The sequence below is a fragment of the Mustela nivalis genome, assembly GCF_964662115.1.
Source record: "Mustela nivalis genome assembly, chromosome: 6".
NCBI classification, from domain to species: domain Eukaryota; kingdom Metazoa; phylum Chordata; class Mammalia; order Carnivora; family Mustelidae; genus Mustela; species Mustela nivalis.
In genome coordinates this window covers 4061757-4084433 of record NC_139025.1, presented here as the reverse complement: position 1 = coordinate 4084433, position 22677 = coordinate 4061757, and the positions used below count along the sequence as shown (strand labels likewise).

Below are 22677 nucleotides of genomic sequence, written 5' to 3'. Positions count from 1 at the left end.
CCCACTTAGGATTCTGTCCCTCTCCATCTGCCCCTACCCCCTTAAAAGATGCACACTTTGGGGGCACCTGACCAATTGGTGGAGCGTGTGACTCTTGATCTCAGAGTCCTGAGTTCAAGTGCCACATTGGACAAGGAGCCTACTTAAAAACAAAAACAAAAAAACCCTAATTATTAAAAAAGAAAGAAACAAACAAACAAAACACACTTAGGGTCCCTGACAGATCTGTTAATCAGAAGGTCTTAAGGTGGGACCAGACCGGGTCTTCCGGTGGCTCTAAGGCACATGACCTTGAGAACTTTTGGCTAGTGTGATGCTAGGCCTCTGCAACTCCAAAGACCTAATCCTGGGAGCCCCTGGGCAGCTCCTGGAAGAGCGATATCTGAAATTTAAATACATTTGGGACTAAGGAGAGGAAAAGTCTACGGCAAAGAGGCGATGGGGCGAGGCCAACTCAGGTCCCCGCCCACCGACGTTCTCGCCCAGGTGCGGTCGCCTTCCGAGGTGTCTTGGCCTGCGGGGCACTCGTAGTCCCCACCCACCCTTTCCCAGGTGACGCACATTGGAGCCGCCGTCGCTCGGCGGCGCGGGTTCGAGTCCCAGTGTCAGCTGCCATGGCGGACGCGGAGCCCGAGGCTGAGGACGGCAGCGAGGATGGCGGCGGCGGCGGCGGCCGGGCTCCCCCCGGCCAGGGCGGCACCGCCGCTCGCGTGGCCCCGCTGGGCCCCGAGCAGCTGCGGCAGGTCCTGGAGCAGGTGACGAAGGCGCAGCCGCCCGCCGAGCCTCCGCCGCCGCCCTTCGTGCTGCAGGACGCGGCGCGGCGGCTGCGGGACGCGGCGCAGCAGGCCGCCTTGCAGCGGGTCCCCGGCGCCGAGCCCGCCCGCCCGCCGCGCCTGCTGCCGCCCCAGGTGAGGCGCCGGGAGGGACATGGGGAAACTGAGGCCCGGAGGGGGCCGAGGCCTCGCGGCGGACCCGGGCCCGCGTCCCCTCGTCGGCCCTCAGCCGGCCGGCAGGAGAGGCAGCGTCCGCCCCGACCTGTCACCAACTCCTCCCGCGCGCCCCTGCCTGGGACCCCTCCCGCTTCGCAGCGCTGCTCGGGGCGCCTCGGTGCTCCCCGGCGCCTCTCTCGGGCCTTTGTCATTCATCCCGCGTTTGCGGAGCACTCGCTGTGTTCCCAGCACTGCCCTAGGTGCAGCAGGTGCAGCCTTGAACACGGCCCTTGAAGGACACAAGCAACGTTCTGGGAGTGACCAGGGGCTGCTTTAGAGGGAGGAGTCCGTAGGCCCTACACGGCCGCTGAGACCTGAATGCCCTGAAACGAACCAGCCTGCGGAGCTTTTCCGGTGGAAGGTGTGGCCCGCGCCAACGCAGGGGCCTGGGACAGAGTTAAGCACACTCTCTTAGTCCTAAGTCCTCTGGTGCAGGACTTACCAGCCCGAGTGGCAGTGCCCAGCACAGGGCCCGACATAGACTTAATGAAGGAAACACATTGAAAGCACTCCCTATACTACAAAACATTTCTCGTGTTAATTATTTCGTGGGTCACACAGCTCTTGGCTACTAGGGAAGTTGGAACTAGGGCATGGTCTTCCAAGCCCAGAGGGTCCCGTGTAGCTCCTGAAGCCAGAGGTCCTTCACATCCTCTGTAAAGCCACATCCCCTTTCAGAGCTGAGGTTGCAAATGACACTGGCAAGTCTCACCCCAAAGTTGCTGGAGAGAAGCTGCTTCCCCTGGAAGAAAAAGATGGAGAATAGAATCGACAGTGTTCCTTGTTGTCATTGTTGTTATGAACAGTCTTCATTGTTATTTTATTGTTTTTTCCACGGAGTGATTTTGGCTGCTTAGAGTTGTACCCACTTGGTGATCAAGACTGGGACGCTGTCTTGCTAAAGTTGAAGACAGCTATGATTCTGTCCGAACGATTTCCTAGTGGTGTGACCTTGAGTAACCCAACCTCTCTGGGCTTTCCTTCCTTTATTTGCAGGAGGGACGGGTTATTGGACAAGCCTCATAGCTCACACTATGCTGAAGAAACAAAGGTCTCATGCATAGGGGGCGCACAGCAAGTCTGGAGTCAGGAGGGTGACAGCGGCTGCTGTTTGCAGAGCCTCTGCCCCAGGCGTGGCACCGTGCCAGTCCACGTCTCAGCAGGCTCATGAACGTGTTTGTATCAGCGTTTTACAGGGAGGTTGAGTGACTTTGCCCAAGTCTCCTAAAGTGTGGCTGCTCTACACCTGTTGAATGTGACCCTGGCTTTTTGGGTTTGGTCTGGCAACTTAAGAGTCCAAAAATGACAGTTTCCACAAAACCTAAGCAGAATGCAGCAGCATGCTGGAATTCCGTAGCTGATCTCATTGGGATGGCTTAAATTCTCCCTGGCTTCGCAACAGCGTAATTTTGCTGTCTGGTCACCTGAGATACCCTTTGAGTCCCCGCTCTTCCTTGGGAGGCCAGGAAAGCAAAGCAGGTGTGTACCGTGCATCTAAGGAGGTTCTGATCTAACCATCAAGGTAAAACATGACTCAGGTAACTTCTAAGCAAGGTCAGGAAACTAGAGATGAAGGACTGGTCTAAAGAGATGGCCTGGAGAGAGAGAGAAGTCATTTCTGGCTGAGGGGATCAGAAAGGACTTTGTCCAGAAGGGTGAGTCCCAGCTGGAAATACGGAGGAGGACAGGCAGTGGTGGGGGTGGGGCGGAACATGCATTTAGAAAACCCAGGCCTGTGGTTCTCTGTGTGTTGGGGGTGGGGTGGGTGTGGATCCGAAGGCTTAGACCAAATGCCCGCACTCCCATGGGCCAGATTTTGTCTCACGTCCCTCCGTCCCTCCGCGTCCTCCCTGTTCCTGTGCCACAGAAACATTTCCGGTTCCTTCCAACATGCCCCGCCCTTTTTCATGTGCCTGTGCATTCACACATTTTCCTTAGAAAGGTAGAAAGTCTACCCTTTTTTTAAAAAAATATTTTATCTATTTATTTGACAGACAGAGATGACAAGTAGGCAGAGAGGCAGGCAGAGAGAGAGAGAGAGAGAGAGAGGAGGAAGCAGGCTCCCCGTTGAGCAGAGAGCCCGATGCGGGACTCGATCCCAGGACCCTGAGATCATGACCTGAGCCGAAGGCAGCGGCTTAACCCACTGAGCCACCCAGGCGCCCCGGAAGTCTACCCTTCTACCTGGCCGAAATTCTCTTCGGCCTTCTTAGGTCCCCTCCCCGGGGAAGCCAGGCCCTCCCCCACCCCACCCACTGGGCCGCCTCTCCCAACTGCACTTGTCGCTCGGTGATGTCATTGTGTCCTCAGGGAGCCTAGTCAGCCTTCTGAATCATCAAGGGAGCTTTTGAAAAGCACAGATTTTGGGGTAGGAGGTCCTGATTCAGCAGGTCTAAGGATGACGGGCCTGGGGGGGGAAGCTGCCCACGTCCTTAAGGATGAGGCTAGGACTTGGCTTCTGTTTTTTGTTGTTTTTTTTTAATTGAACTATAGTTGACATACAGTGTTAAAATAGTTTCAAGTGGACAACGTGGCCATTCCACTAGTTTGTCCGTTATTCAGGCCCGACCACAGCAAGTGGGGTCACTGTCTGTCACCATACAGCGTGTCACAGTGTTACTGACTGTATTCCCTATGCTGTACTTTGCACACTCATGCCTTTTTTTTTTTTTTTTAATATTTGTATTTATTTGACAGAGACACAGCAAGAGAGGGAACAGAAGCAGGGGGAGTGGGAAAGAAAGAAGCAGGCTTCCTGCCAAGCAGGGAGCCTGATGTGGGGCTTGATCCCAGGACCCCAGGATCAGGACCTGAGCTCAAGGCAGACACTTAATGCCTGAGCCCCCAGGTGCCCGGACTTACTTATTTTATAACTGCTAGTGTATACCTCTTAATCCCCTTCACCTGAGTCTTCCTGCTCCTCACCCACATTGGCTTATGACACATAGTAGACGTTTGCTAAGTGACATACATACGTAACAAAGTATCGAGTATAATACCCATCAGGTAAACTAGTCTGAAACAAATTTAAAAATTAGACCAGTTTTGCCTGTTTTTTTTTTGTTGTTGTTGTTGTTTTGAAGATTTTATTTATTTATTTGACAGACAGAGATCATACATAGGCAGAGAGAGAGGAGGAAGCAGGCTCCCTGCTGAGCAGAGAGCTCGATGTGGGGCTCGATCCCAGGACCCTGAGATCATGACCTGAGCTGAAGGCAAAGGCTTATCCCCAAATAGTAGGATTTGGGGAGTGTGTGTGTGTATATTGATATTATCTGGTGATATCTCCAGAGGTTAGACATTCTAAGTGCTAGTAATGTGAAACAAGTATGATCGTTAAAAGATCATTGTCATTTGATCCACAGGTACCCTAGGGTTGGTCCTCATGGGCCCCTGGCACCAGCCCTGTACGCGGCCTCATAAACTGGTGCACTGAGTCATCTCTGCTGTTTGTGGTCAAGTAGCACGTAGAGACAGACAGATGGACTCCAGCTTGATTTCAGTGGGAGGTGTCATTTTCATTGCCCCTCCACGTGGTGTAGGAGTGATCCAGACAGAGCCTGTTGGTGGCCCCAAATCAGGGATTCTTGACCAGGGAGCGATTTTGCCCTATGGAGGTGTTTGGCAGTGCCTGGAGACATCTTTGTCCCAAGCTGGGGGCTGCTGCTGGCGTCTGGTGGGTAGAGACGGATGCTGTCAGCTTTCTGCCATGCCCAGGACGGCCACCACAGCACAGAATGAATGGTCCGGAGTGGCCATTGTGCCAGGGTTGGGGAGGCCAGCTCTGGATCATGAGGTCGGACAGAGATGCTGATTATTTCTTCACTGTGAGGCCCTGAGCCTTGTCCATTTTGCTGCCTCTCCCCTGAGTCCATGACCCTTAATCTTTAGCACCTGTACGATTGTCCCCGGCACGTGGTCATTGCTCAGGGATGATTCGTGGGACATCATTGATGGCAGCCCTCCCCTTTTGTGGGTGCTTTGCTACTGCAGACCGTGCTGTCTTGAACCCCCAAGACCTATTTGCACCTATGCTTTGTACCTGTTTTCTTGATGGCATCCCAGAAGTGGATGGAATTGCTACATCAAAAAAGCATGTGCATTAAAAAATATTATTTTAAGGTTTATTTATTCATTTTATTATTTTTTTTAAGATTTTATTTATTTATTTGACAGACAGAGATCACAAGTAGGCAGAGAGGCAGGCAGAGAGAGAGGAAGGGAAGCAGGCTCCCTCCCAAGCAGAGAGCCGGATGCAGGGCTTGATCCCAGGACCCTGGAATCATGACCTGAGCCAAAGGCAGAGGCTTTAATCCACTGAGCCACCCAGGCGCCCCTACGTATTCATTTTAGAGAAAGGGAGCACACAAGTGGGAAGAGGGGCAGAGGGAAAGGGAGGGAGACTGAAACAGACTCTCTGCTGAGCGTGGAACCCAGTGTGGGGCTCAATCCCACAACCCTGAGATCACAACCAGCGCTGAAATCAAGTGTCAGATGCTCAACCAACAGAGCCACCTAGGCGCCCCCTAAGATTTTGTTAGATGTTAAGAAGTTGTTGAAGGTAAGCGCCCCACTCCTAGGTATGTGTCCTGGAGAAACTCACGCGTATGCACACACATCCATGAAGGTTCTGAGCACAGCGCAAGAGCACAAGGTTGGAGACACTTGTCCATCAGCAGGAGAGCTACACACCTCAATGTGGGTGAATTTCATACGCTGGATCAGGGAGTAAAAAACCTGAAAAAGCCCCACCAATTTGCAGGAGAGGATACTCACTTATATAAAGTTTAAAAACATGTCAAAACTGAACTGCATACTTTTAGGGGTATCTATATATATAATAAAAAATGCATGAGACGGGTACCTGGGTGGCTCAGTCAGTTGAGTCTGACTCTTGGTTTCAGCTCAGGTCATGATCTCGGGGTGCTGGGACCGAGCTCCGTGCTCAGCCGGGAGCCTGCCTGAGATTTTCCCTCTGCCCCTCCCCGCTGTGCATGCTCATTCTCTCCCTCTCTTTCTCAAATAGATAAATCTTTAAAAAAAAAATCCATGAGAACGATTAGTAAACTTTCAGGCTAGGGTGAAAAAGGAAGAGGCCATGCAGATTAGGAGAAAGCAGAGAGCTTTCCCTGTAAGGATGATGCCCCATGCCTTGAGGCAGGTAGTAGGAACCTGTGTTTCATTGCTTTTTATGGCTTTTTTTTGTTTCTAGAATTTCATTAACTTTTCAAGAAAGTGAGCCTATGTATTGAATTGAGTTCAGTTTAGAGTACTAGGAATTCCAAGTCAACACCAATGTGATAAAACCATAAAAAAGGATATTTCTTATTGGGTCATGAAGTCAATTTAGTGGATTATGATTAGTATTTTTTCAAAAATGATATGGAATAGATACTATCAGAAGGCATTTATGTACAAATGGTAGTTTTGTGAATTTTAATTTATGTTTGCGTATGTTTCCGTGTGCACATGTGTAAAGCTTATCACTGGCCTGGCCAGAAAGCTTGAGAAAAACCATGGTAAACAGTATGGGTACATTAAAAAGATTTTATAACAATATAACAATATAAATATAAATATAAAAATTTATAATTTTTAGAAACAATTTCAATAATACATTTAAGATGAGAGCAGAATTGTAGAAATGTTGATAAGCATAATGCTTTTTTCTCCTTCTGTATTCAAGCAACTGGAAGCCATTTGTGTCAAGGTCACATCTGCAGAAATGAAAGATCAGGAAAGGCCAGTGCCCCCACTGGCCACCATCCAGCCCAAGCCAGCCCTGAGCCAGCTGCCCGCCAGGACTTCCAGGGTGCTGGGGCTCCGGCCGCAGCCCCTCCTGAGCACCGGGCCCCGGCCGCGCTTCCTGAGCAGCTCACTTCCCGTTCAGCTGTTGGCGCAGGGGCCCCTGCCGGCCCTCCAGCCCCTGGCTGCCAATGGACGGGGTGCCACACCGGCCCCTTCGCCGGCCCCTGCCCCACCGGCGCTTGCGTCCGTGTCCCCCAGCCCAGCGAATTTCTTTCTTTCCGGCTTGCACACAAAACACACCGAGAAACTCAAAAAGTCCTTAAAAGTGAAAACACGTTCTGGGCGGATATCTCGACCTCCCAAGTATAAAGCTAAAGATTATAAATTCATAAAAACGGAGGATTTGGCCGACGGGCACCCGTCCGATTCTGACGACTATTCCGAACTGAGTGTGGAAGACGACGACGAGCAGAGGGAAAAGCAGGTGCCCTTCGACTTGTCCGGCTGCTCCCTGAGGCCCAAGACTTTCAAGTGTCAGACGTGTGAGAAGTCCTACATCGGAAAGGGGGGCCTGGCCCGGCATCTTAAACTGAACCCAAGCCATGGCCGGTTGGAGCCTGAGGTGTTGATGTCTGAAAAAGCCAACGGGAGCGTGACTCAAGGCAGGACCGCTGGCCTGATGTCACCGGAGCCGTCCACACCAGCCCTTCGAAGCGAGGAAGGGGCCCAGTCGCCAGGGGCTGGCCCGCAGGTGATGTCTGTCTGCTGACAGTGGCCTTCCTGCCACTTACCTCTGTGGTATCTGATGGGGTTTCGGGGGAAGGCTCAGGTAGAACCAAGAGCCCCAGAGCAGGGCATCTGACAGTCCCTTGCCCTTGTCCCCACTGCCACCGACAAGCCAAGAGATGGGTGTCCTGTGTGTGGCATGTGGCGCAGAGTTTGCTGAGCGTGTTCCATGGAACGGAGCGGCTAGTTCCTTAGATCTGGGGGTAGAACTAATCGCAGAGCCCTCTGGGCTGATGCTGACCCAAAAGCAGGCCTTGGGAAGGGTCTGAGTTGGGGGGCAACAGCCCACAGGGGCGCTTCCTGGAGGGTCAGCAGGAACATGCTGCTTTCGCAGGTGGCCCTTCGGACACTCACGGTCAGACAGGGCAGACAGCAGCCACCCTGAGTGTGTGTCACCACGTCCCAATTTACTGACAGCTGTTTCACATTCCTAACTGTGCGGTGTGTGTTCCTCTGCCGTGTGCAAGAGGTCACCCTCCCCCCTGTTGCTAGAACCTTCCTTCTTCCTTTCTGTTTGACTGGCAGTGGCTGTCGTTTCTGGCTGTGCTTGCGGCTGGGTGATTGTATTTGGAGATCCTGACATGTTCGAGAAACCAGCATTGGTGGTTGCTCAGTGGGAGTTTGTGATTTTAGTGACTTGATGTTGAAAGAGAGTGCCTGTCTGCCCTGGGCGCCGCAGTCCCTGCTGTGGGACAGGGTCCCTGAGGGAGGGGTGAGGCTGGCAGGGGCTCTGGCTTACAGATCAGCTCCTTGGGGCCGGAGCAGGTGTTGTGTGGGCCCAGCACATCCTTCCTGGGTTCTAGCGCTGGAACCACGGGACGACCCTGTGCTAGGATTCAAAAGTACTACCTCCCCCGTCGCATTCGCTTCAGTCACAGTATTCTTGGTTGCACGTCCCCTTTGGGCAGGAGTGTTTTCAATCTTCCAGGACCCTGCCAGGTGGGAATTAGACTTCCAGGCTCTGCACTCAGGAGGGAGTCGGCTTGTCTCTCTCTCTCTCTCTGCTCCTTCCCCTGCCTGCACTCTCTCTCTCTCTCCAATAAATACATAAGAATCTTTTTAAAAAGATAATGAAATCCTACACCACAGCAGAAGGAACCTGTAGTTGCTTGACTTCCTGAATACAGGCACTTGGCCCTGGGCGGGCGGCTGCCCAGATCGCCTGTGAGGGGTGCCTGGGGCTGCTGGAGTGGGGAGGGATGTGCCGGCCTGTGTCTGTCCTGCCCTCTCCCAGGAGCAGTCTCTGGCAACTAAAAGCACGACAGACCTGGCATCCATCCCGGAGTGCCACTGTGATGAAGATTTAGAGGGAAAATTCTTTAAGAGTTAAGAGGACACACTTGATGCTAGCTGCCGCGTGAAGTGTGTTCCTTGTATTGATTTGTCATCCCGTCAGTCCTGGGAGGGATTACTCCTGTTTTCAGAGGGGAGTGGGCACAGAGTGAGGAAGTAGCTAGACAGTGTCAGGCCCGGGGACTCTTCAAAAGCCACGAAGACAGTAGCTTCATGGCTCTTGGGGCCTGGGGACAGGGAAGAATGAATGACGCCAGTGGGTCCAGGGGTCCTTGTGGAGCAGAGGCTGGGAGAGACATACATGTCTTGGCGGCGCCGTGCGTCCTTCTCAGGGTACGGAAGGCTGGACTATCTGTTTTTAAGGTATGAAATTTATGGTGTTTGAAAAATATCCAATAAGAGGTGACTTTTTTTTTTTTTTAAGATTTTGTTTATTTATTTATTTGACAGACAGAGATCACAAGCAGGCAGAGAGGCAGGCAGAGAGAGAGGAGGAAGCAGGCTCTCCGCCGAGCAGAGAGCCTGACGCGGGGCTCGATCCCAGGACCCTGGGATCATGACCTGAGCCGAAGGCAGAGGCTTTAACCTACCAAGCCACCCAGGCGCCCCAAGAGGTGACTTTTTAAAGTCATGGGTAGGGGTGCCTGAGTGGCTAAGTTGGTTAAACCTCTGCCTTTGGCTCAGGTCATGATCCCAGGGTCCTGGGATCGAGCCCCGCATTGGGTTCTCTGCTCAGTGGGGAGCTTGCTCCACCCCCCGCCTGCTTCTCTGCCTACTTGTGACCTCCGTCTGTCAAATAAATAATTTTTTTTAAAAATTAAAAAAAAAATAAAGTCATGGGTAATTATGAATGACCAAATTTCAGTTTAATTTGTAAGATGACAGTGCTGTCACAGAAGTTCCTTATTTCATTTTGGGGAACACCCAGGGTTATGGTTTGTCAGCTCACTCAAACTCACTGGGTGTCTTAAAGGGGGACTTTGTGGGGAAAGTTTAAGATGCGTTGATTATAGTTAACGCATCTTGATGATGCAAAGAAGACCTAATTCAGCAAGCTCCTTGCTTTTGACTTGACTTTTTTTTGCCCTAAGGTCATCATTATGGTGTATAAAACTTTATTTTGTTTTTGTTTTGGGTGCACAATGCTATCTAGAATAGCCAGTCTCTAGAAGTTGAAGAGGCCTTGGTGTCTGAACCAGAAAACGGAAGTTACTCAGCCCTTTTGGGATCCGAGAGACACCTAGACCCCAGAAGTGACTTGTCCGTGGCCCTGACGGAGGCCAGCACAGCCGTCGTTGGGCGAAGCAGAGCAGCTCACCCAGCCAGGGGTGCCCGTGCAGCAGGGGTACAGAGCGCTTCAAGAGCCCGAGCTGGGCTCAAGGAGGTGCGTGGCTCCAAGACCCTATTCTTGAAACCCGTGTCTTTGGCCTAGTGTATGACAATTCACTATTAGGGTTCTGAATTAGAAGTGAAATACCCAGATCAACTAATCAGTCACCTGAAATGTAGTTGGATGGAGGTGCATGAGCTCAGGGACAGTATTACCTGAAGCGACTCTGAGCTTCCCCATCTGAAATGACCAGAGGGCTTTAGGGATAGCAAGAGCTGCTCGCCTTTGTAAGTTTTGGAATGATCATAACCTTTTCATAACGTTTTCATAGAAGCATTTAGAAAACAACAGAAATGGTTTCTGTTTTACTGCGAAGAGTTTTAAGGCATAAATATGTTTCAGGTTCTCAACCCTGGACTCTCTATCCCAGTCCCTTGAGAGTAGACTTAGTGAATGTAATGGGGTTGATTTAGAAAAGTGGAACCCTAAACTGAGCCAGATCGCCTTTGGCTAGGATGTGTTTAGCTGCCGGTAATGGCCAGGTGAGTATCTTAAGGAAAAGAAGGGACACACAGCTGATCTTCAGGTTTTAAAAATATCTGTTGATAGATGAATTTAAACGTGTGAATTACCTGAATTTAAATTGAAAAAAGGAAAGAAGTGAAGGGTAGCAGGCAGCGCGAGGTGGCGGGTTAGTGAGATGCGGGGTCACGGTGCCCGTCGGAACCGGGGCCTCCACACTCACCCACAAGGGGAAGCGAGAGGCTTTCAGAGAGGAAGCGGGTTTCTTAGAAATCATCATGAGCTTGCATGCTCTAGCGGGAAACCTAAGCCCTGGTGAATTTGCTTTTCTCTCATTGGGCTGGTGAATTAATCCTGGGCGACTAATATTTGGGAGTAGGAGGTAAGGTAGTCCTTGACTTGATTCATCCCTTGACATTCAAAATCCCACCTGCTGAGCGCCCCATGTGGTCCAGCGCAGCCGGCCCCGTCCCTGGTTTCCCTCCTTCACTCTCTGCTTAACAGATGAGGAAGCCGACGGGTTCGCGAGCTCCCGAGCCCCTTCACGCCTCCGGTCTCTGCGATTGCTCCCTTCTCTCCCACGCCACTGTTCCCCTGGGTGCCCTCTTCCACCTCCTGGTTGCCCAGGCCGTCGGCCCCCTGCGGACACCCACGTCCTGCCGCTTCGCCCCGTTCACGTCTCCTGAGCCCCCGAGCTCTGATTTCAGACGGCGCCGCCGGGGCGTCTGTCCACCGCTTCACCTTCCACTTCCCACCCCCACCTTGTCCAGGGTCTGCTTGGGCTCCAGCTGGGAACCCGGACTCCTTCCCGACTCCCCTTCCCCCTTCCCTGGCTCCTCCCCTATCTTGAGGACCTTGCCCTTCCCGCCTCCCCCCTCCCCGCCACCCCTGCGTTCAGCTGGGTCCTCCTCTTCCCCCGTGGCCTGTCCCTTGGCGGTGGTCTCCAGACCGCAGGCTGCCCAGGACTTGCTTGCTCTGGAGTGTCCGGGAGAGTAGGGAGCACCCTTCCTGACGCAGGGCCTGGCACTCACTATGTGCCTGGGGAGTCACGGGGTGTCGGACGTGCACCGCAGAGGGGGTCATAGCCTTGTTTGGGGGCAAACAAGTGAGATCCTCAACACACGGAACACTTATGGTTAAGAGTTGCTTCATCGCTGAGATTTGGGGAAACTTTACATCTATTCTGTTCTTTGTTGCACCGGCTTGTCGGCCACTGGGACATTCAGAGCTGTCAAATGCTTCCTTCCGGTAGTTTCTGCACCAATGTGACCGGGACGCGCTGGTAGAGTTGGCGCTGCCTCAGCTGGCCCAGGCCGTGAGCGTGTACGAGTTTCTGCTGATGAAGGTGAGTCACTCGGCAATTCCAAACGATGAAGGGTGATTTGAAGTTCTTTAGAAAGACATCCGTCACATTTATTTTAGAAAAAGCCAGACCATTTGGGATCCTTTCTGTTCCCCAGGACAGGGCCGGAGCAACTGCCCGCTGCTGCCCGCTGCCCCCCCCACTTCCGCCAGACACCTGCCTGGGGCCGTGCCTCCCCTGCCTGTTTTAACTTGGTGTGCGAGGCCAGAAACCGGTGGCGGCAAACTGTGTCCAGCCCACAGGGCCCTTGTCACCTTTCTCCCTTGCCCTCACCTGCCTGGTCCACGAGGCTCTCCTCCCTGGGGAGTCTGTTCTGACAATGCAGGAGGCCCAGCGGAGCTGCCTGAGGACTAGGACCTGGTGCTCCTCCCCCCTGTCCCCAGGACCTTTCTAGTCCCTTGGTGATCCCTGGCCATGCCTCCTCTGGAGCTCTGGCCCACCGTCCTCTGGGGCCATCACCCAGGCGGTGGTTTGCTCTCTGGCCTGTCCTGGAGTCCCCACTGAGCACAGTGCTGGGCACACAGGGGCTGTCACTGGGAAGTGGAGGAGAAGACAGGCCAGTGACAGCCTGAGGAGCTTGTCTCCTTCCCTCCTTGAAGTGGCTTTCTGTTCTGGCCGTTTTGTCGCCTCTGGTTTAAACCTTTCTTATCATCTTTATCTTCACCAAGGTTGAAACAGGTCATCTAGCAAAACCTTTGTTCCCAGCTGTGTATAAGGAATTTGAAGAGTTGCATAAAATGGTTAAGAAGATGTGTCAAGACTACCTCAGTGGTGCTGGTCTGTGTTCCCGGGAGCCTCTGGAAATAAGCAACAGTAAGGTAACAGGCTCACAGAGGAGGAAGTTTTGCTTTTACATTTGCCAAAAGAGGGATCTCCATTTGAAGAAAAGAATGGTTTTATTTTTAGTTATTATTTCAAGTAATCTCGACACCCACCATGGGGCTCGAACTCACGACCTTGAAATCAGACATCGCATGTTCCACCGACAGAGCCCGCCAGGCGCCCCAGAGGAGCATGTTTTCAGTAGGGACAGAACCAACTTCTTTTCAGCTCTCTCCCATCATGTAACATTTCTTAACTATCAAAGCAAATGGCGCTTGTCTGGGGAAACTCAGGAATGCGGAGAAGCTGACGGCAACTGGACAGCCCCATTGTCTTCCCTCCCGCTGCTGATGTCGGGGACAGTGTGGTCGGTAGGCGTGTGGCTTCCGCTCACCGTGGGCTGGGGAGGTGACCGGGTCACAGACACGGACTGTGGTGGCTCTGACAGAAGCCTCCTTTTCACTGTCCTCGTCGTCATGCAGCGCAGCCTCTGGCTCCGTTGGGTTCTGGATAGAAATACGTTTAGAACGGCTGTGGTTTTACTTGTTTTGGATGAAACCTTTGCTGGGCACCACATGCCCTGTGTGGTCTGGTCATTTGGGGGTCCCCGCCGGGCGGGCCCCCTCGCCCCCACCTTGAGGCGGAGCGCTGAGCAATGCCGTGGCTGTTTACTCAGGAACTTGCTCACACAGCTGTAGCCGGCACGCGGGGTCCCAGCCCACCGGGCTCGGCCGCTCGCCGCGGACAAAATCCACAGGCAGAGAGGCGAGTGGTGGGCACACAAGAAAGGACTTCGTGTCAGTGAGTGACACCAGGATGACCACGGACTAGTGTCTCAGAGTCTCCCAAGCCCTGAAGATCCTCCCAGGTCTGTCCAAGGAGAATGTGGGACGAAGAGGGTGGCGCGTGCAGGGGGCAGCGAAGGTCTGGTGTCGCTGTGGTGGGGCCGGTCAGGAGGGGTCTTCCTGGCTCCGGCCGTCCTTGTCGCTTGAGGGGGTAGTTTCGGTTCCCCTCACGGGATGCTTTGTCCTCAGGGTCTTGTGCCTGAGCCAAGAGGCAGCTGGAAAGAAGAAGCCGACTAGCAAGTTTGAGGTCCAGGGGAGCAGCCGCTGTCCTCGTTCACAGCCATAAGGAATACTTGGGCCGTGTTGCCCTGAGCTCTGTTGGCGGGTCCATTGGCCTGGTGACGGGTCCCCACCCGCTCCTGGCGTTAGTGTCCCAGAGAGTATGTTAGTTCCAGAGCGAGCGGTCTTGAAGCGTGCTGAACACGGCCCATGGTTTTTTTGGGTTTTGGTTTGGGGGCTGTTTTGGTTATTAGTTTTATACAAATTCGATATTTAACATTACCTAATAATTTTTTTTATTTTGTCTTCTTGAACTACTTATTATAGAAATATAATGCTTTTTTTTATTTTTTAAAAAGATTTATTTATTTGAGGAGGGAGGGAGAAGCAGATTCCCCACTGAGCAAGGAGTCCAACTTGGGGCTCAGTCCCAGGACCCCGAGATCATGACCTGAACTGAAGGCAGACGCTTCACCGACTGAGCCACCCAGGCGCCCGTAATGGGTTTTTTCTAAGTCTCATACAGATGCCTTGGTGGGCAGGAATCACATATGTGGGCTTTTTTAGTTTTTGTTTTTAAACATTTTAGAATGTTTAGGGTAGGGGATGGGGAAGGGGGAAAGGAGAGAGAATCCCAAGCAGACTCTGTGCAGCCCAGCTCGGGGCTCAATCCCGTGACCCAGAGATCATGACCTGAGCCAAAATCAAGCATTGGACGCTCAGCTCACTGCACCACCCAGGTGCCCCTCAACTTACATGCTTTTTAAACTATGAGCTCAACAGGTGTGTCATCCTGCCACAGGGCGGACTGGACATGCGCCGCTGTGCACGCCCCTGGGGACCCAGCTTTGCAGGCAGCTCAGGCTGAGCCACAGCCTCCTGGGAGCACAGACAGTGGCAGGTTGGGACACAGGCTGGTTGGGAGGCACTGAACTTGAGGGGCATTTTTCTCCCCAGACTCTGATCTGCTGTCGCTCCTTCCCTGCCCCTGCCCCTCCTGCTCCGCGGTGTTCCCGTCCTGCGTCCGTGCATCAGTGACAGTTGTCACTTGTCTCCTTTATCGGATCTTCACAGACTCCCCCGGGCAGCTGCAGTCCCCCTGACAGGATCAGGAAGGTCCCCTTGGCTGGGAGCAGGGAAGCCGGGGCCCAGCTCGGCCCCCAGGGCCCCCACACCCTCATCCTTGGCACTGTCTGGAAGAGGAGGCCTTGTTCTGGAATGGGTAGGAAGGTAGCCATGAGCATTCGGAACAGGAGAGGAGTCAGGGGCGAGAACTCATGTCTGACTGACACTGAAGAGAGCAGAGTGAATTTTTAAAAAAATTTCTCAGTGTCTGCTTCTGTGCTGGGCGAGCACAGAACCTTCCAGTGCTGGTAAGGACCCACCTTCTCCCCAGCTGTTCCGTCGAACCCCACATGCACCTTTGTGTCCGTCAGTGTTTGGGGGCTCGCCGCCTGGCGGGGCCTCCCCGGCCCACTCGGTCCTGTACCTCGGGTTGACGTGTGTCCTTCCCCCTCAGGTGGCCGAGTCTTTGGGACTCACTGAGTTCCTGAGGAAACAGGAGGCACACGTGCCGTGCGGGGAGCCGGGCCTGGCCGAAGCGGAGGACGGCCACCAGCAGAAGCGGGGACACGAGGTGGGCACGCATGGTGGGGGCGCTGGGTGACCCGCCGAGCCCCTTGTGCTTTGGCTTCCGCCACCGGCGCTGGGCTCCAGAAAGGAGAAGCGCGAGCTTGCTTGCTTCTTCCTCGTCTGAGCTGGTTGCCTCTCCCCTTCCCAGACTGCAGAGGAGGGACTGGCCTGGGCGAAGAGGACCAGAAGAGAAGCCCCAGCCCCGGCCCCAGCCAGCCCAGAGCCTCCTGCCGACCGTGGAGGCCCGCAGAAGCCCCCTGCCTGTGCCCCGGCCTCCAGCGAGGGTAAAGCGTTCGTGGCCCTGGGTTCCGACCTAAGAGAGCCTGGTTTCTCAAGTTTTGTCCCAGCCTGCCGTGTTCTATCATCCCCTCGGGTTCCCCGTGGGTCTTGAGGTCTGGGAGGCTTCCTCGGATCTCTTACCTAAATGAAGAGTCCTGAGTGCTGGTGAGCAGATCGCTCTCGGAGAGTCGCGGAGACACAGCTCGCATGTGGCTTGGCTCTCTGAGGCTGGGCCCCAAGGGCAGTTGGGATTTAACGTGGGAAACAAGACCCACTCTGGTTTTTATCCTGCTCCAGCCAACCTGTCAACTAGACATTGGACACACGGCCCCGAGAGTAACTTTGCCATTTTCCAAGTCGCCTGATACCCTGCTTGATGCTAAGGTCTCCAGCGCCAAGAGGCATCCTCCGTTTTAGAACTCACTACTGAATTCTGCGGAAGGGGAGGGCAGATGGGTTCCGGGGAGCAGGGACACGCCTGGCCCCTGTTTGGTACCCGGCCCCCCTCACCTAACGAATCCGTGTCGCCTCTTGCAGCCTCCTCCATACTTGGAAGCTACCAGTCCCGAGGGCAAGGAGAGTCTAGGTTTCTATTTGTTTTGCCAGAAAATTCGTTTGGATTAGCCTGTTTGGGACAGAGAGTGCAGTGAACAGGCCGTGCCACAGTACACGTATGCTTACCTGTTTTTCTGAACTGTTTAGGTTGTGCCCCTCACGTAAGTGGAAGCGGCTCTTACGACTCCGCAGAAAGCCACACGACGCTGGTTTCCAAGAGTGACAGAAGCGTGTTGCCTGCAGACCAGCATCTCAAAGCCCTTGCTGACTTAGAGGCCAACAGTGGGTCCGCAGCTCCTGATCTCTCGTATCAGCACGTCGGCGGGCCGAGTCTTTGTCCTCCGTTAGAAGAGCCCAGGACTCAGACGCAGGGACAGGTGGCAGCATTCTCTGAGGAGAATGTTCCGGAACACTCTCTAGCCTGGAAGGTGGGGGACAGCCTCAGGCCCCGGGCTCTCTGCAGCACCTTGACGTCCACTGGAGGAGCAGACTCCCTGCCGCCTTCTGGGTCTGGAAGCCTCGAGATGCAGGACTCCCCACAAAGAGGCCAGCGGTCCAGCCCTAGCCATGTCCTGCTTATGGAAGACACAGGCCCTCCACCGGCGAAGGTTCTGTCTGTGGACACGGTGCCGGCTGACTGTGCCCACAGGACTGTGCGGGAGCGGGGGCTGGGCCAGGCGGGGTCACCGTCCTCTGACGGGGGTCAGGGAAGTCAGGCAGGGGATTCACACCCCTTCCCCTGTGGGCCCGAGGCCTGTGCTGAGCAGGGAGGACTGGAGAGTATTATTGCTGTGGGTGAAGCTGTGGCTTTTGAAATTACCCACGGGTGCCACGAGTTGTTGTCTCAGGGACAAGAACCGCTATTTATTCAGAGCTCCGATGGGCTGATCTTGTCCCATCCGGGTTCCCTAGTGTCTGGGGAGGAGGACCTCGTCCTGGTGGCTGGTGCGGATGGGCCTGCCCTGCACATGGGCCCTCGGGAAGGGGCCCCCCCAGAAGGCACAGAGGCAGAAGCCACACAGTGAAGTCGGACCGTGGTCCGGACGTGTGGGTATTTTAGCTGGAGAAGGTCTACTTGAAGTAATGTATATTTTTCTATGGTGAATACGGATGCAAATGAAAGTCTTATTTATAAAGATAATATCTTTCTACTTGACTGTCTCCTTTCTTCTTCTGTGTCTACCGGCCTGGGTTCCTCTGAGGAGCGAGTCCCTGGAGGCTTCTGACGACTGCCACTGGTAAAGCCACCGCCTCCTTCCTCGCCAGCCCTGCTCCCCCCGAATGGTGTCCCCTTCCCTCCTGGGCGATCTGCTGCTTTTCTACCATGTCTGGGTTTGGGAACTACATAACCAAGGGGCCATTCTGGGCAGCACTGGGAGGGGAAAGAAAGTCGTTCCTGCTCGCGCGTCATGGGTGCAGGAAGCGGGACCCGTGGTGTCCGCAGCGAGGTGCTGCCAAGCTCAGCCCCGGTCCTCGCATGTCTCCCCTGCTGCCACCTGGCCACGGCTCTTTGTTGACCGTCCCCCTTGGCTTTGTCATGGGGAAGGAAGGACAGGGAAGGCCCTCTGTCCCTCTCCAAGACAGCACAGGCGTCCTCTGCCCGCACTTGCAGGGGCAGTGCTGGGATCACAGCTGCACCCCCTCATGCCGCGCTCCTTCTGGGGCCTGCTGTGGAGGCGCAGGCTCTAGTCTCGGGCATTTCCCTGTCCTCTCGCTTGGTCTCAAAGCTGGATCCACAGAACAGAAGGGCGGTGTCCTAGGACCTAGTGGCTATAGCAGAGAGCCAGCCGCGGTGCCCCATGAGTGTTGGGCTCCCAGGGGAGGCGGTGGTACCCGCTGTGGACTCAGGGACACTTCTCAGGAGCCTAGAGTGAGTCGTGTCCTGGGATCCTGGAGTGAGGACAGAGCCTCCTGCCTGGGGATCGTTCACGACTCTCATCAGGCGAGTCACGCAACAAACCAAGTCAGGTCTGGACCCCCGCTCCGGGGTCTGGACCCAGGCCCTGTCAAATACAAGTTTGTTTTTGTTTTCTATTTACAGGACATTCCCAAACCCCCCAATACAGCTTAATGTCACCACGGTGGGTGTGCTGTTACAAACAGATGGTGGAGTCAAATCTCCTTGTCCCACGAAGCAGGAGGCGCTGGCTGTGCGCCCGTGAATGTTACCTGTGCCCGTGGAGGGACAGCAGCTGCCTGGACTGACGGAGATGCCTCTGTGCTGAACACCTGTGCTGGACCGGCCAGGGCAGCATTTACAGGGTCCCTAGACAGATTTATAACATAGCTTCTACCCTGCAGTGCTGCGCGAGCAGACACACCTTATTCCATACGTGGCAAATGAAGAAAACTTCCTTTTTTTAAAATAAAGATTTTATTTATTTATTTGACACAGAGAGAGAGATCACAAGCAGGCAGAGAGGCAGGCAGAGAGAGAGAAGGAAGCAGGCTCTCCGCTGAGCAGAGAGCCCGATGCGGGACTCGATCCCAGGACCCTGAGATCATGACCTGAGCCAAAGGCAGAGGCTTGTATATATACAATATATATAGGCATGTATATATACATGAGGCATGTATATATACAATATATACAATGTATATATATATACAATAAATATATTGTATATATATACACAATATATTCAATGTATATATACAATGCAGAGGCATGTATATATACAATATATATGTATATATATATGTATGTATATATATATGTATATATTTTTTTAAAGGTTCTGTTTCTCTACTTGTCACAGGGAGAGAGAGCACAAGCAGGGGAAGAGGCAGAGGCAGAAGCAGGCTTCCTGCTGAGCAGGGAGCCCGATGAGGGACTCAATCCCGGGACCCTGGGATCATGACCTGAGCTGAAAGCAAACTCTTAACCGACAGCCACCCGGGTGCCCCATACATAGTTCTTATAATTTGAGATACTCAAATTAGGGGCAGGAGTGAAGAGGCATCAGGTCACAGACCCGGGGACACATACCACCCAAGCAACTCCCACGGGGTGACTGGTGTGGACTCCAGTTTCCAGCATTTGTCATCTGTCCTGGCACCAGGTCCCTGTTCAACTACTGTCATTCCTAAGTGCAATGAAAGAAAGCCCTCTATTTGTGTGTTCTCCGGAAAGCGCTGGGCCCTGCAGCTGCCCCGCCAGGCTCACCCACCTTGGCCTCCCCAGGGGTCACGGGAGTGGGGAGAGCTGAACCGGAAGAGAGGCTGCGGGGAGCCGGTCTTTAATGTCCTCGGAGGCCTACATGTTAAAGAGTAATGTCTGTTTCCAGCTAGAGGATAATAGCTACGTCTTGTGAAATGCCCAAAGCTACCAGAAGTGCTGCCAAGCACAGCCGGCCCGACCTCAGCCCTCCACCCCTAGGCCAAGGTGAGCACTTTCTCCTTTTGGTGACTTACCTCCATGTGTCCAAGTTATGTCTCTCTCAAAGCTGTCTTGACTTATTCGTGTTCGATGGCTTCGTGGGACACAGGACATGGCTCGCACACCTCCCCGCTCCACCTGCGGGTGTCTCTGTATCACAGGGGGCATTAGGTCAGGATTTAATGCTCACGTGAACTATAAATACGGCTCATTGCCGAGTCTGCTGGTGTGCTGGGATGACTCTGACTTCCAGAAGCTTTCATTTTTCCTAGAGAGAACTGCCTTGGGTTTTTTCATTTGCTTCATATCTTGCTTGCTTTTCTGCCATTTGTTGTTGTTTAAATTCTATTTATTTATTCATGAGAGACAGACAGAGAGAGGGGGAAGTGGGACGTGGGACTCAATCCCAGGACCTCAGGATCATGACCCAAGCCGAAGGCAGATCCCCAACCGACTGAGCCACCCAGCGCCCCTCTGCCCTTTGTTTTTAAGCATAATTATATGTGCATATAGTTTAACGGGCCAGTTCTCTGAGACTTATGTTTTAAAAGAGAGCAGCCCCTCCCCTTCCTCATCTCTTTTTTTTTTTTTTTTTTTTAAAGATTTTATTTATTTATTTGACAGAGATCACAAGTAGGCAGAGAGGCAGGCAGAGAGAGAGAGAGAGGGAAGCAGGCTCCTTGCTGAGCAGAGAGCCCGATGTGGGGCTCGATCCCAGAACCCTGAGATCATGACCTGAGCCGAAGGCAGTGGCCCAACCCACTGAGCCACCCAGGCGCCCAACCCTTCCTCATCTCTTGATCTGCTGTTCATATGGCACCAGGATCTCCACCGATGTGTCAGCTAACGCTTCCATCACACCACGTAACTATTACGTCATTTCCTCCAACCTCTTCGCGTGGTAGCCACCTCCAGCTCTTGTAGCTGTGTCTTTGGCAGTTCAGCCCGCATCACTGCGTAACAGGCTAAAACTGTCACTTCGTGATCGACTGGCTCCCGGAGGCCGAATGCACCCATGCTATCCCCGCCATCACCACCACCCACGCGCACACTTGCCAGCCTTCCCCTTGGCAGGGGATCCGCTGGCTGCTTCTACAGAGGTAGTGGGGTAAGCGACTTGAAGGAGTTGGCATTTTACTTCTCCCTCATCTTCGTCCGTTCAAGTGGCTCTAAGGGAGTCACAGACTGAGACTCCCAGAATCAGCAGGGGCTCGCTGCTCAGTCACGGAGGCTGGAGATACGAGGGCGCCAGCATGGCTGGGGGAGGGCTGTGTCCCAGCCGGCGCCTTCTCGCCGTGTCTTCACACACTGGAGGGGCCCCGGGGAACCCTCTGGAGCCTCTTTCATAAGAGCGTGGATCCCATGCATGGGGCTACCCCACCCTGTTGTTAACCATCTCTGCCGGGGGTTACGATTCTGACATAGGAGTCCGGCGGGGATATGTGGAGACGATAGCACCTCCAAGTGAACACGTGAAGGCACTCTGGAACTTGAGTGGCTTTGCTGCAGAGGTGACCCAGGCCCAGGGCCCAGGGGGCTTCCTCACTCCTTGGAGGGATGAGGGGGTTCATCACCCTCATGTCTGCTCCATCCCCCAAGATGTGAGGGGCAGAAGGGGCACACACGACTTGAGAACCAAACGCACGTCTCAGTCATGTGGCCACAGCTGGTGACAAAGAAGGTTCTGGAACCTATTAAGCTGGTAGCCGTGTGCTAGCTAAAACCCAGATGAAGCAAAAAATATGGAAGGACTACATGGTCTCTGCCGAACCCCATCTCCCAGGATGGTTAGAACATTTGTGGGTCGGTCTGGAGAGGTGGGAGTAACAGCTCTGGAACCTCGCCAGCTTCAAACAATGGAGGTATGTGTCTCCTTGTGCAACGTGTCCCTCATAGGCCGGGGGATAGCACTGCCTCAGCACAGCCGGGTCAGGAAACCAGCGGGGCAGCCACATCTCAAACTCTGCCAATGGCCAACTCAGACAGAGGAAACCAAAGGGAGGGCTGCCCTCCCGTGGCCAGAACCTGCCCTGTGGTCACCCCCAATGGCAAGGGAACCAGAAGGACCAGCTCTCGTGGGTCACAAAGGCAGGACTCCAGGAATACTTGGTGACCAACGCAGACGGCTGACCCACTGTCAGGTCACGTTATTTAGAATGAGAAAGTGTGGTATGTTGTGACCACTTCGATGCTTTCATATAAGCCTTTGGGTTTCCTGGAAGCTGGTTTTTTTCTTTTTTTCCTTTTAATGAAATGTACTTACCATGAACTGCCCCCAGAACCCTTCCTCAGGCCTGTTTCTGTGGACTTGCCCTTTGCAGGCTCCTTGGCTGTCTACTTTGGCAAGATACCTGGAGGCACAGAACCATGTCAACAGCCTCCATGGTTTAAATTTTTTTTTAGACTCTTAAAAATTTACTTGACAGACAGAGATCACAAGTAGGCAGAGAGGCAGGCAGAGAGAGAGAGAGGAAGGGAAGCAGGTTCCCCACTGAGCAGAGAGCCCGATGTGGGGCTTGATCCCAGAACCCTGGGATCATGACCTGAGCGGAAGGCAGAACATGGTTTAGAAGCCTGTCAGCTCTCTGGAGACTTCACTGTTGTGTAGTGAGTGCAGAACTCAGCAAATTCAACCACCAGAGGGGTCTTCCTTTAATTTGATGCCTCTTCCATTTCGTGAGACCTCTCTGGACCAATGCCACTGGATAATTTGTCCCTTAGCTCTTCCGTGTCTGCTTGTCCTTTGCAATGTCAACCCTTTTCATGGCCTCCCCTGGACCACCTGGGGGTCTGGGGATAAAGTGTCAAGAACCCATGGAATGTTCTAGAAAGGCCTGCTCACAGTATCAAGTCCTTCACTGCCTTTTTTTTTTTTTTTTAAGTAAGCTGAACTCCCAGCATGGGGCCTGAACTCA

The 22677-nt window shown here is 53.5% G+C and overlaps 1 protein-coding gene across 4 annotated transcripts; it reads left to right on the top strand.

The window, feature by feature from the left end:
* The first annotated feature begins 512 nt into the window (after window positions 1–512).
* On the top strand, window positions 513–17534 carry ZNF839 (zinc finger protein 839). 4 transcript variants are annotated; one of them, XR_014313468.1, is made up of 8 exons: window positions 513–908; window positions 6676–7488; window positions 9970–10200; window positions 11921–12013; window positions 12700–13721; window positions 15437–15553; window positions 15698–15833; window positions 16531–17534. XR_014313468.1 is itself a non-coding variant. In XM_082737418.1 (8 exons), exons 1-8 carry the CDS (start codon window positions 615–617, stop codon window positions 17406–17408), a joined length of 2712 nt encoding a protein of 903 aa, XP_082593544.1. In that variant the 5' UTR covers window positions 513–614; the 3' UTR covers window positions 17409–17534. The 4 variants fall into 4 exon arrangements, 2 of the variants coding, with proteins under 2 accessions (XP_082593544.1, XP_082593545.1); XM_082737418.1 differs by having other exon boundaries at window positions 12700–12849; XM_082737419.1 differs by lacking the exon at window positions 513–908 and adding an exon at window positions 1923–2468 and having other exon boundaries at window positions 12700–12849.
* The last annotated feature ends 5143 nt before the right edge of the window (window positions 17535–22677 follow it).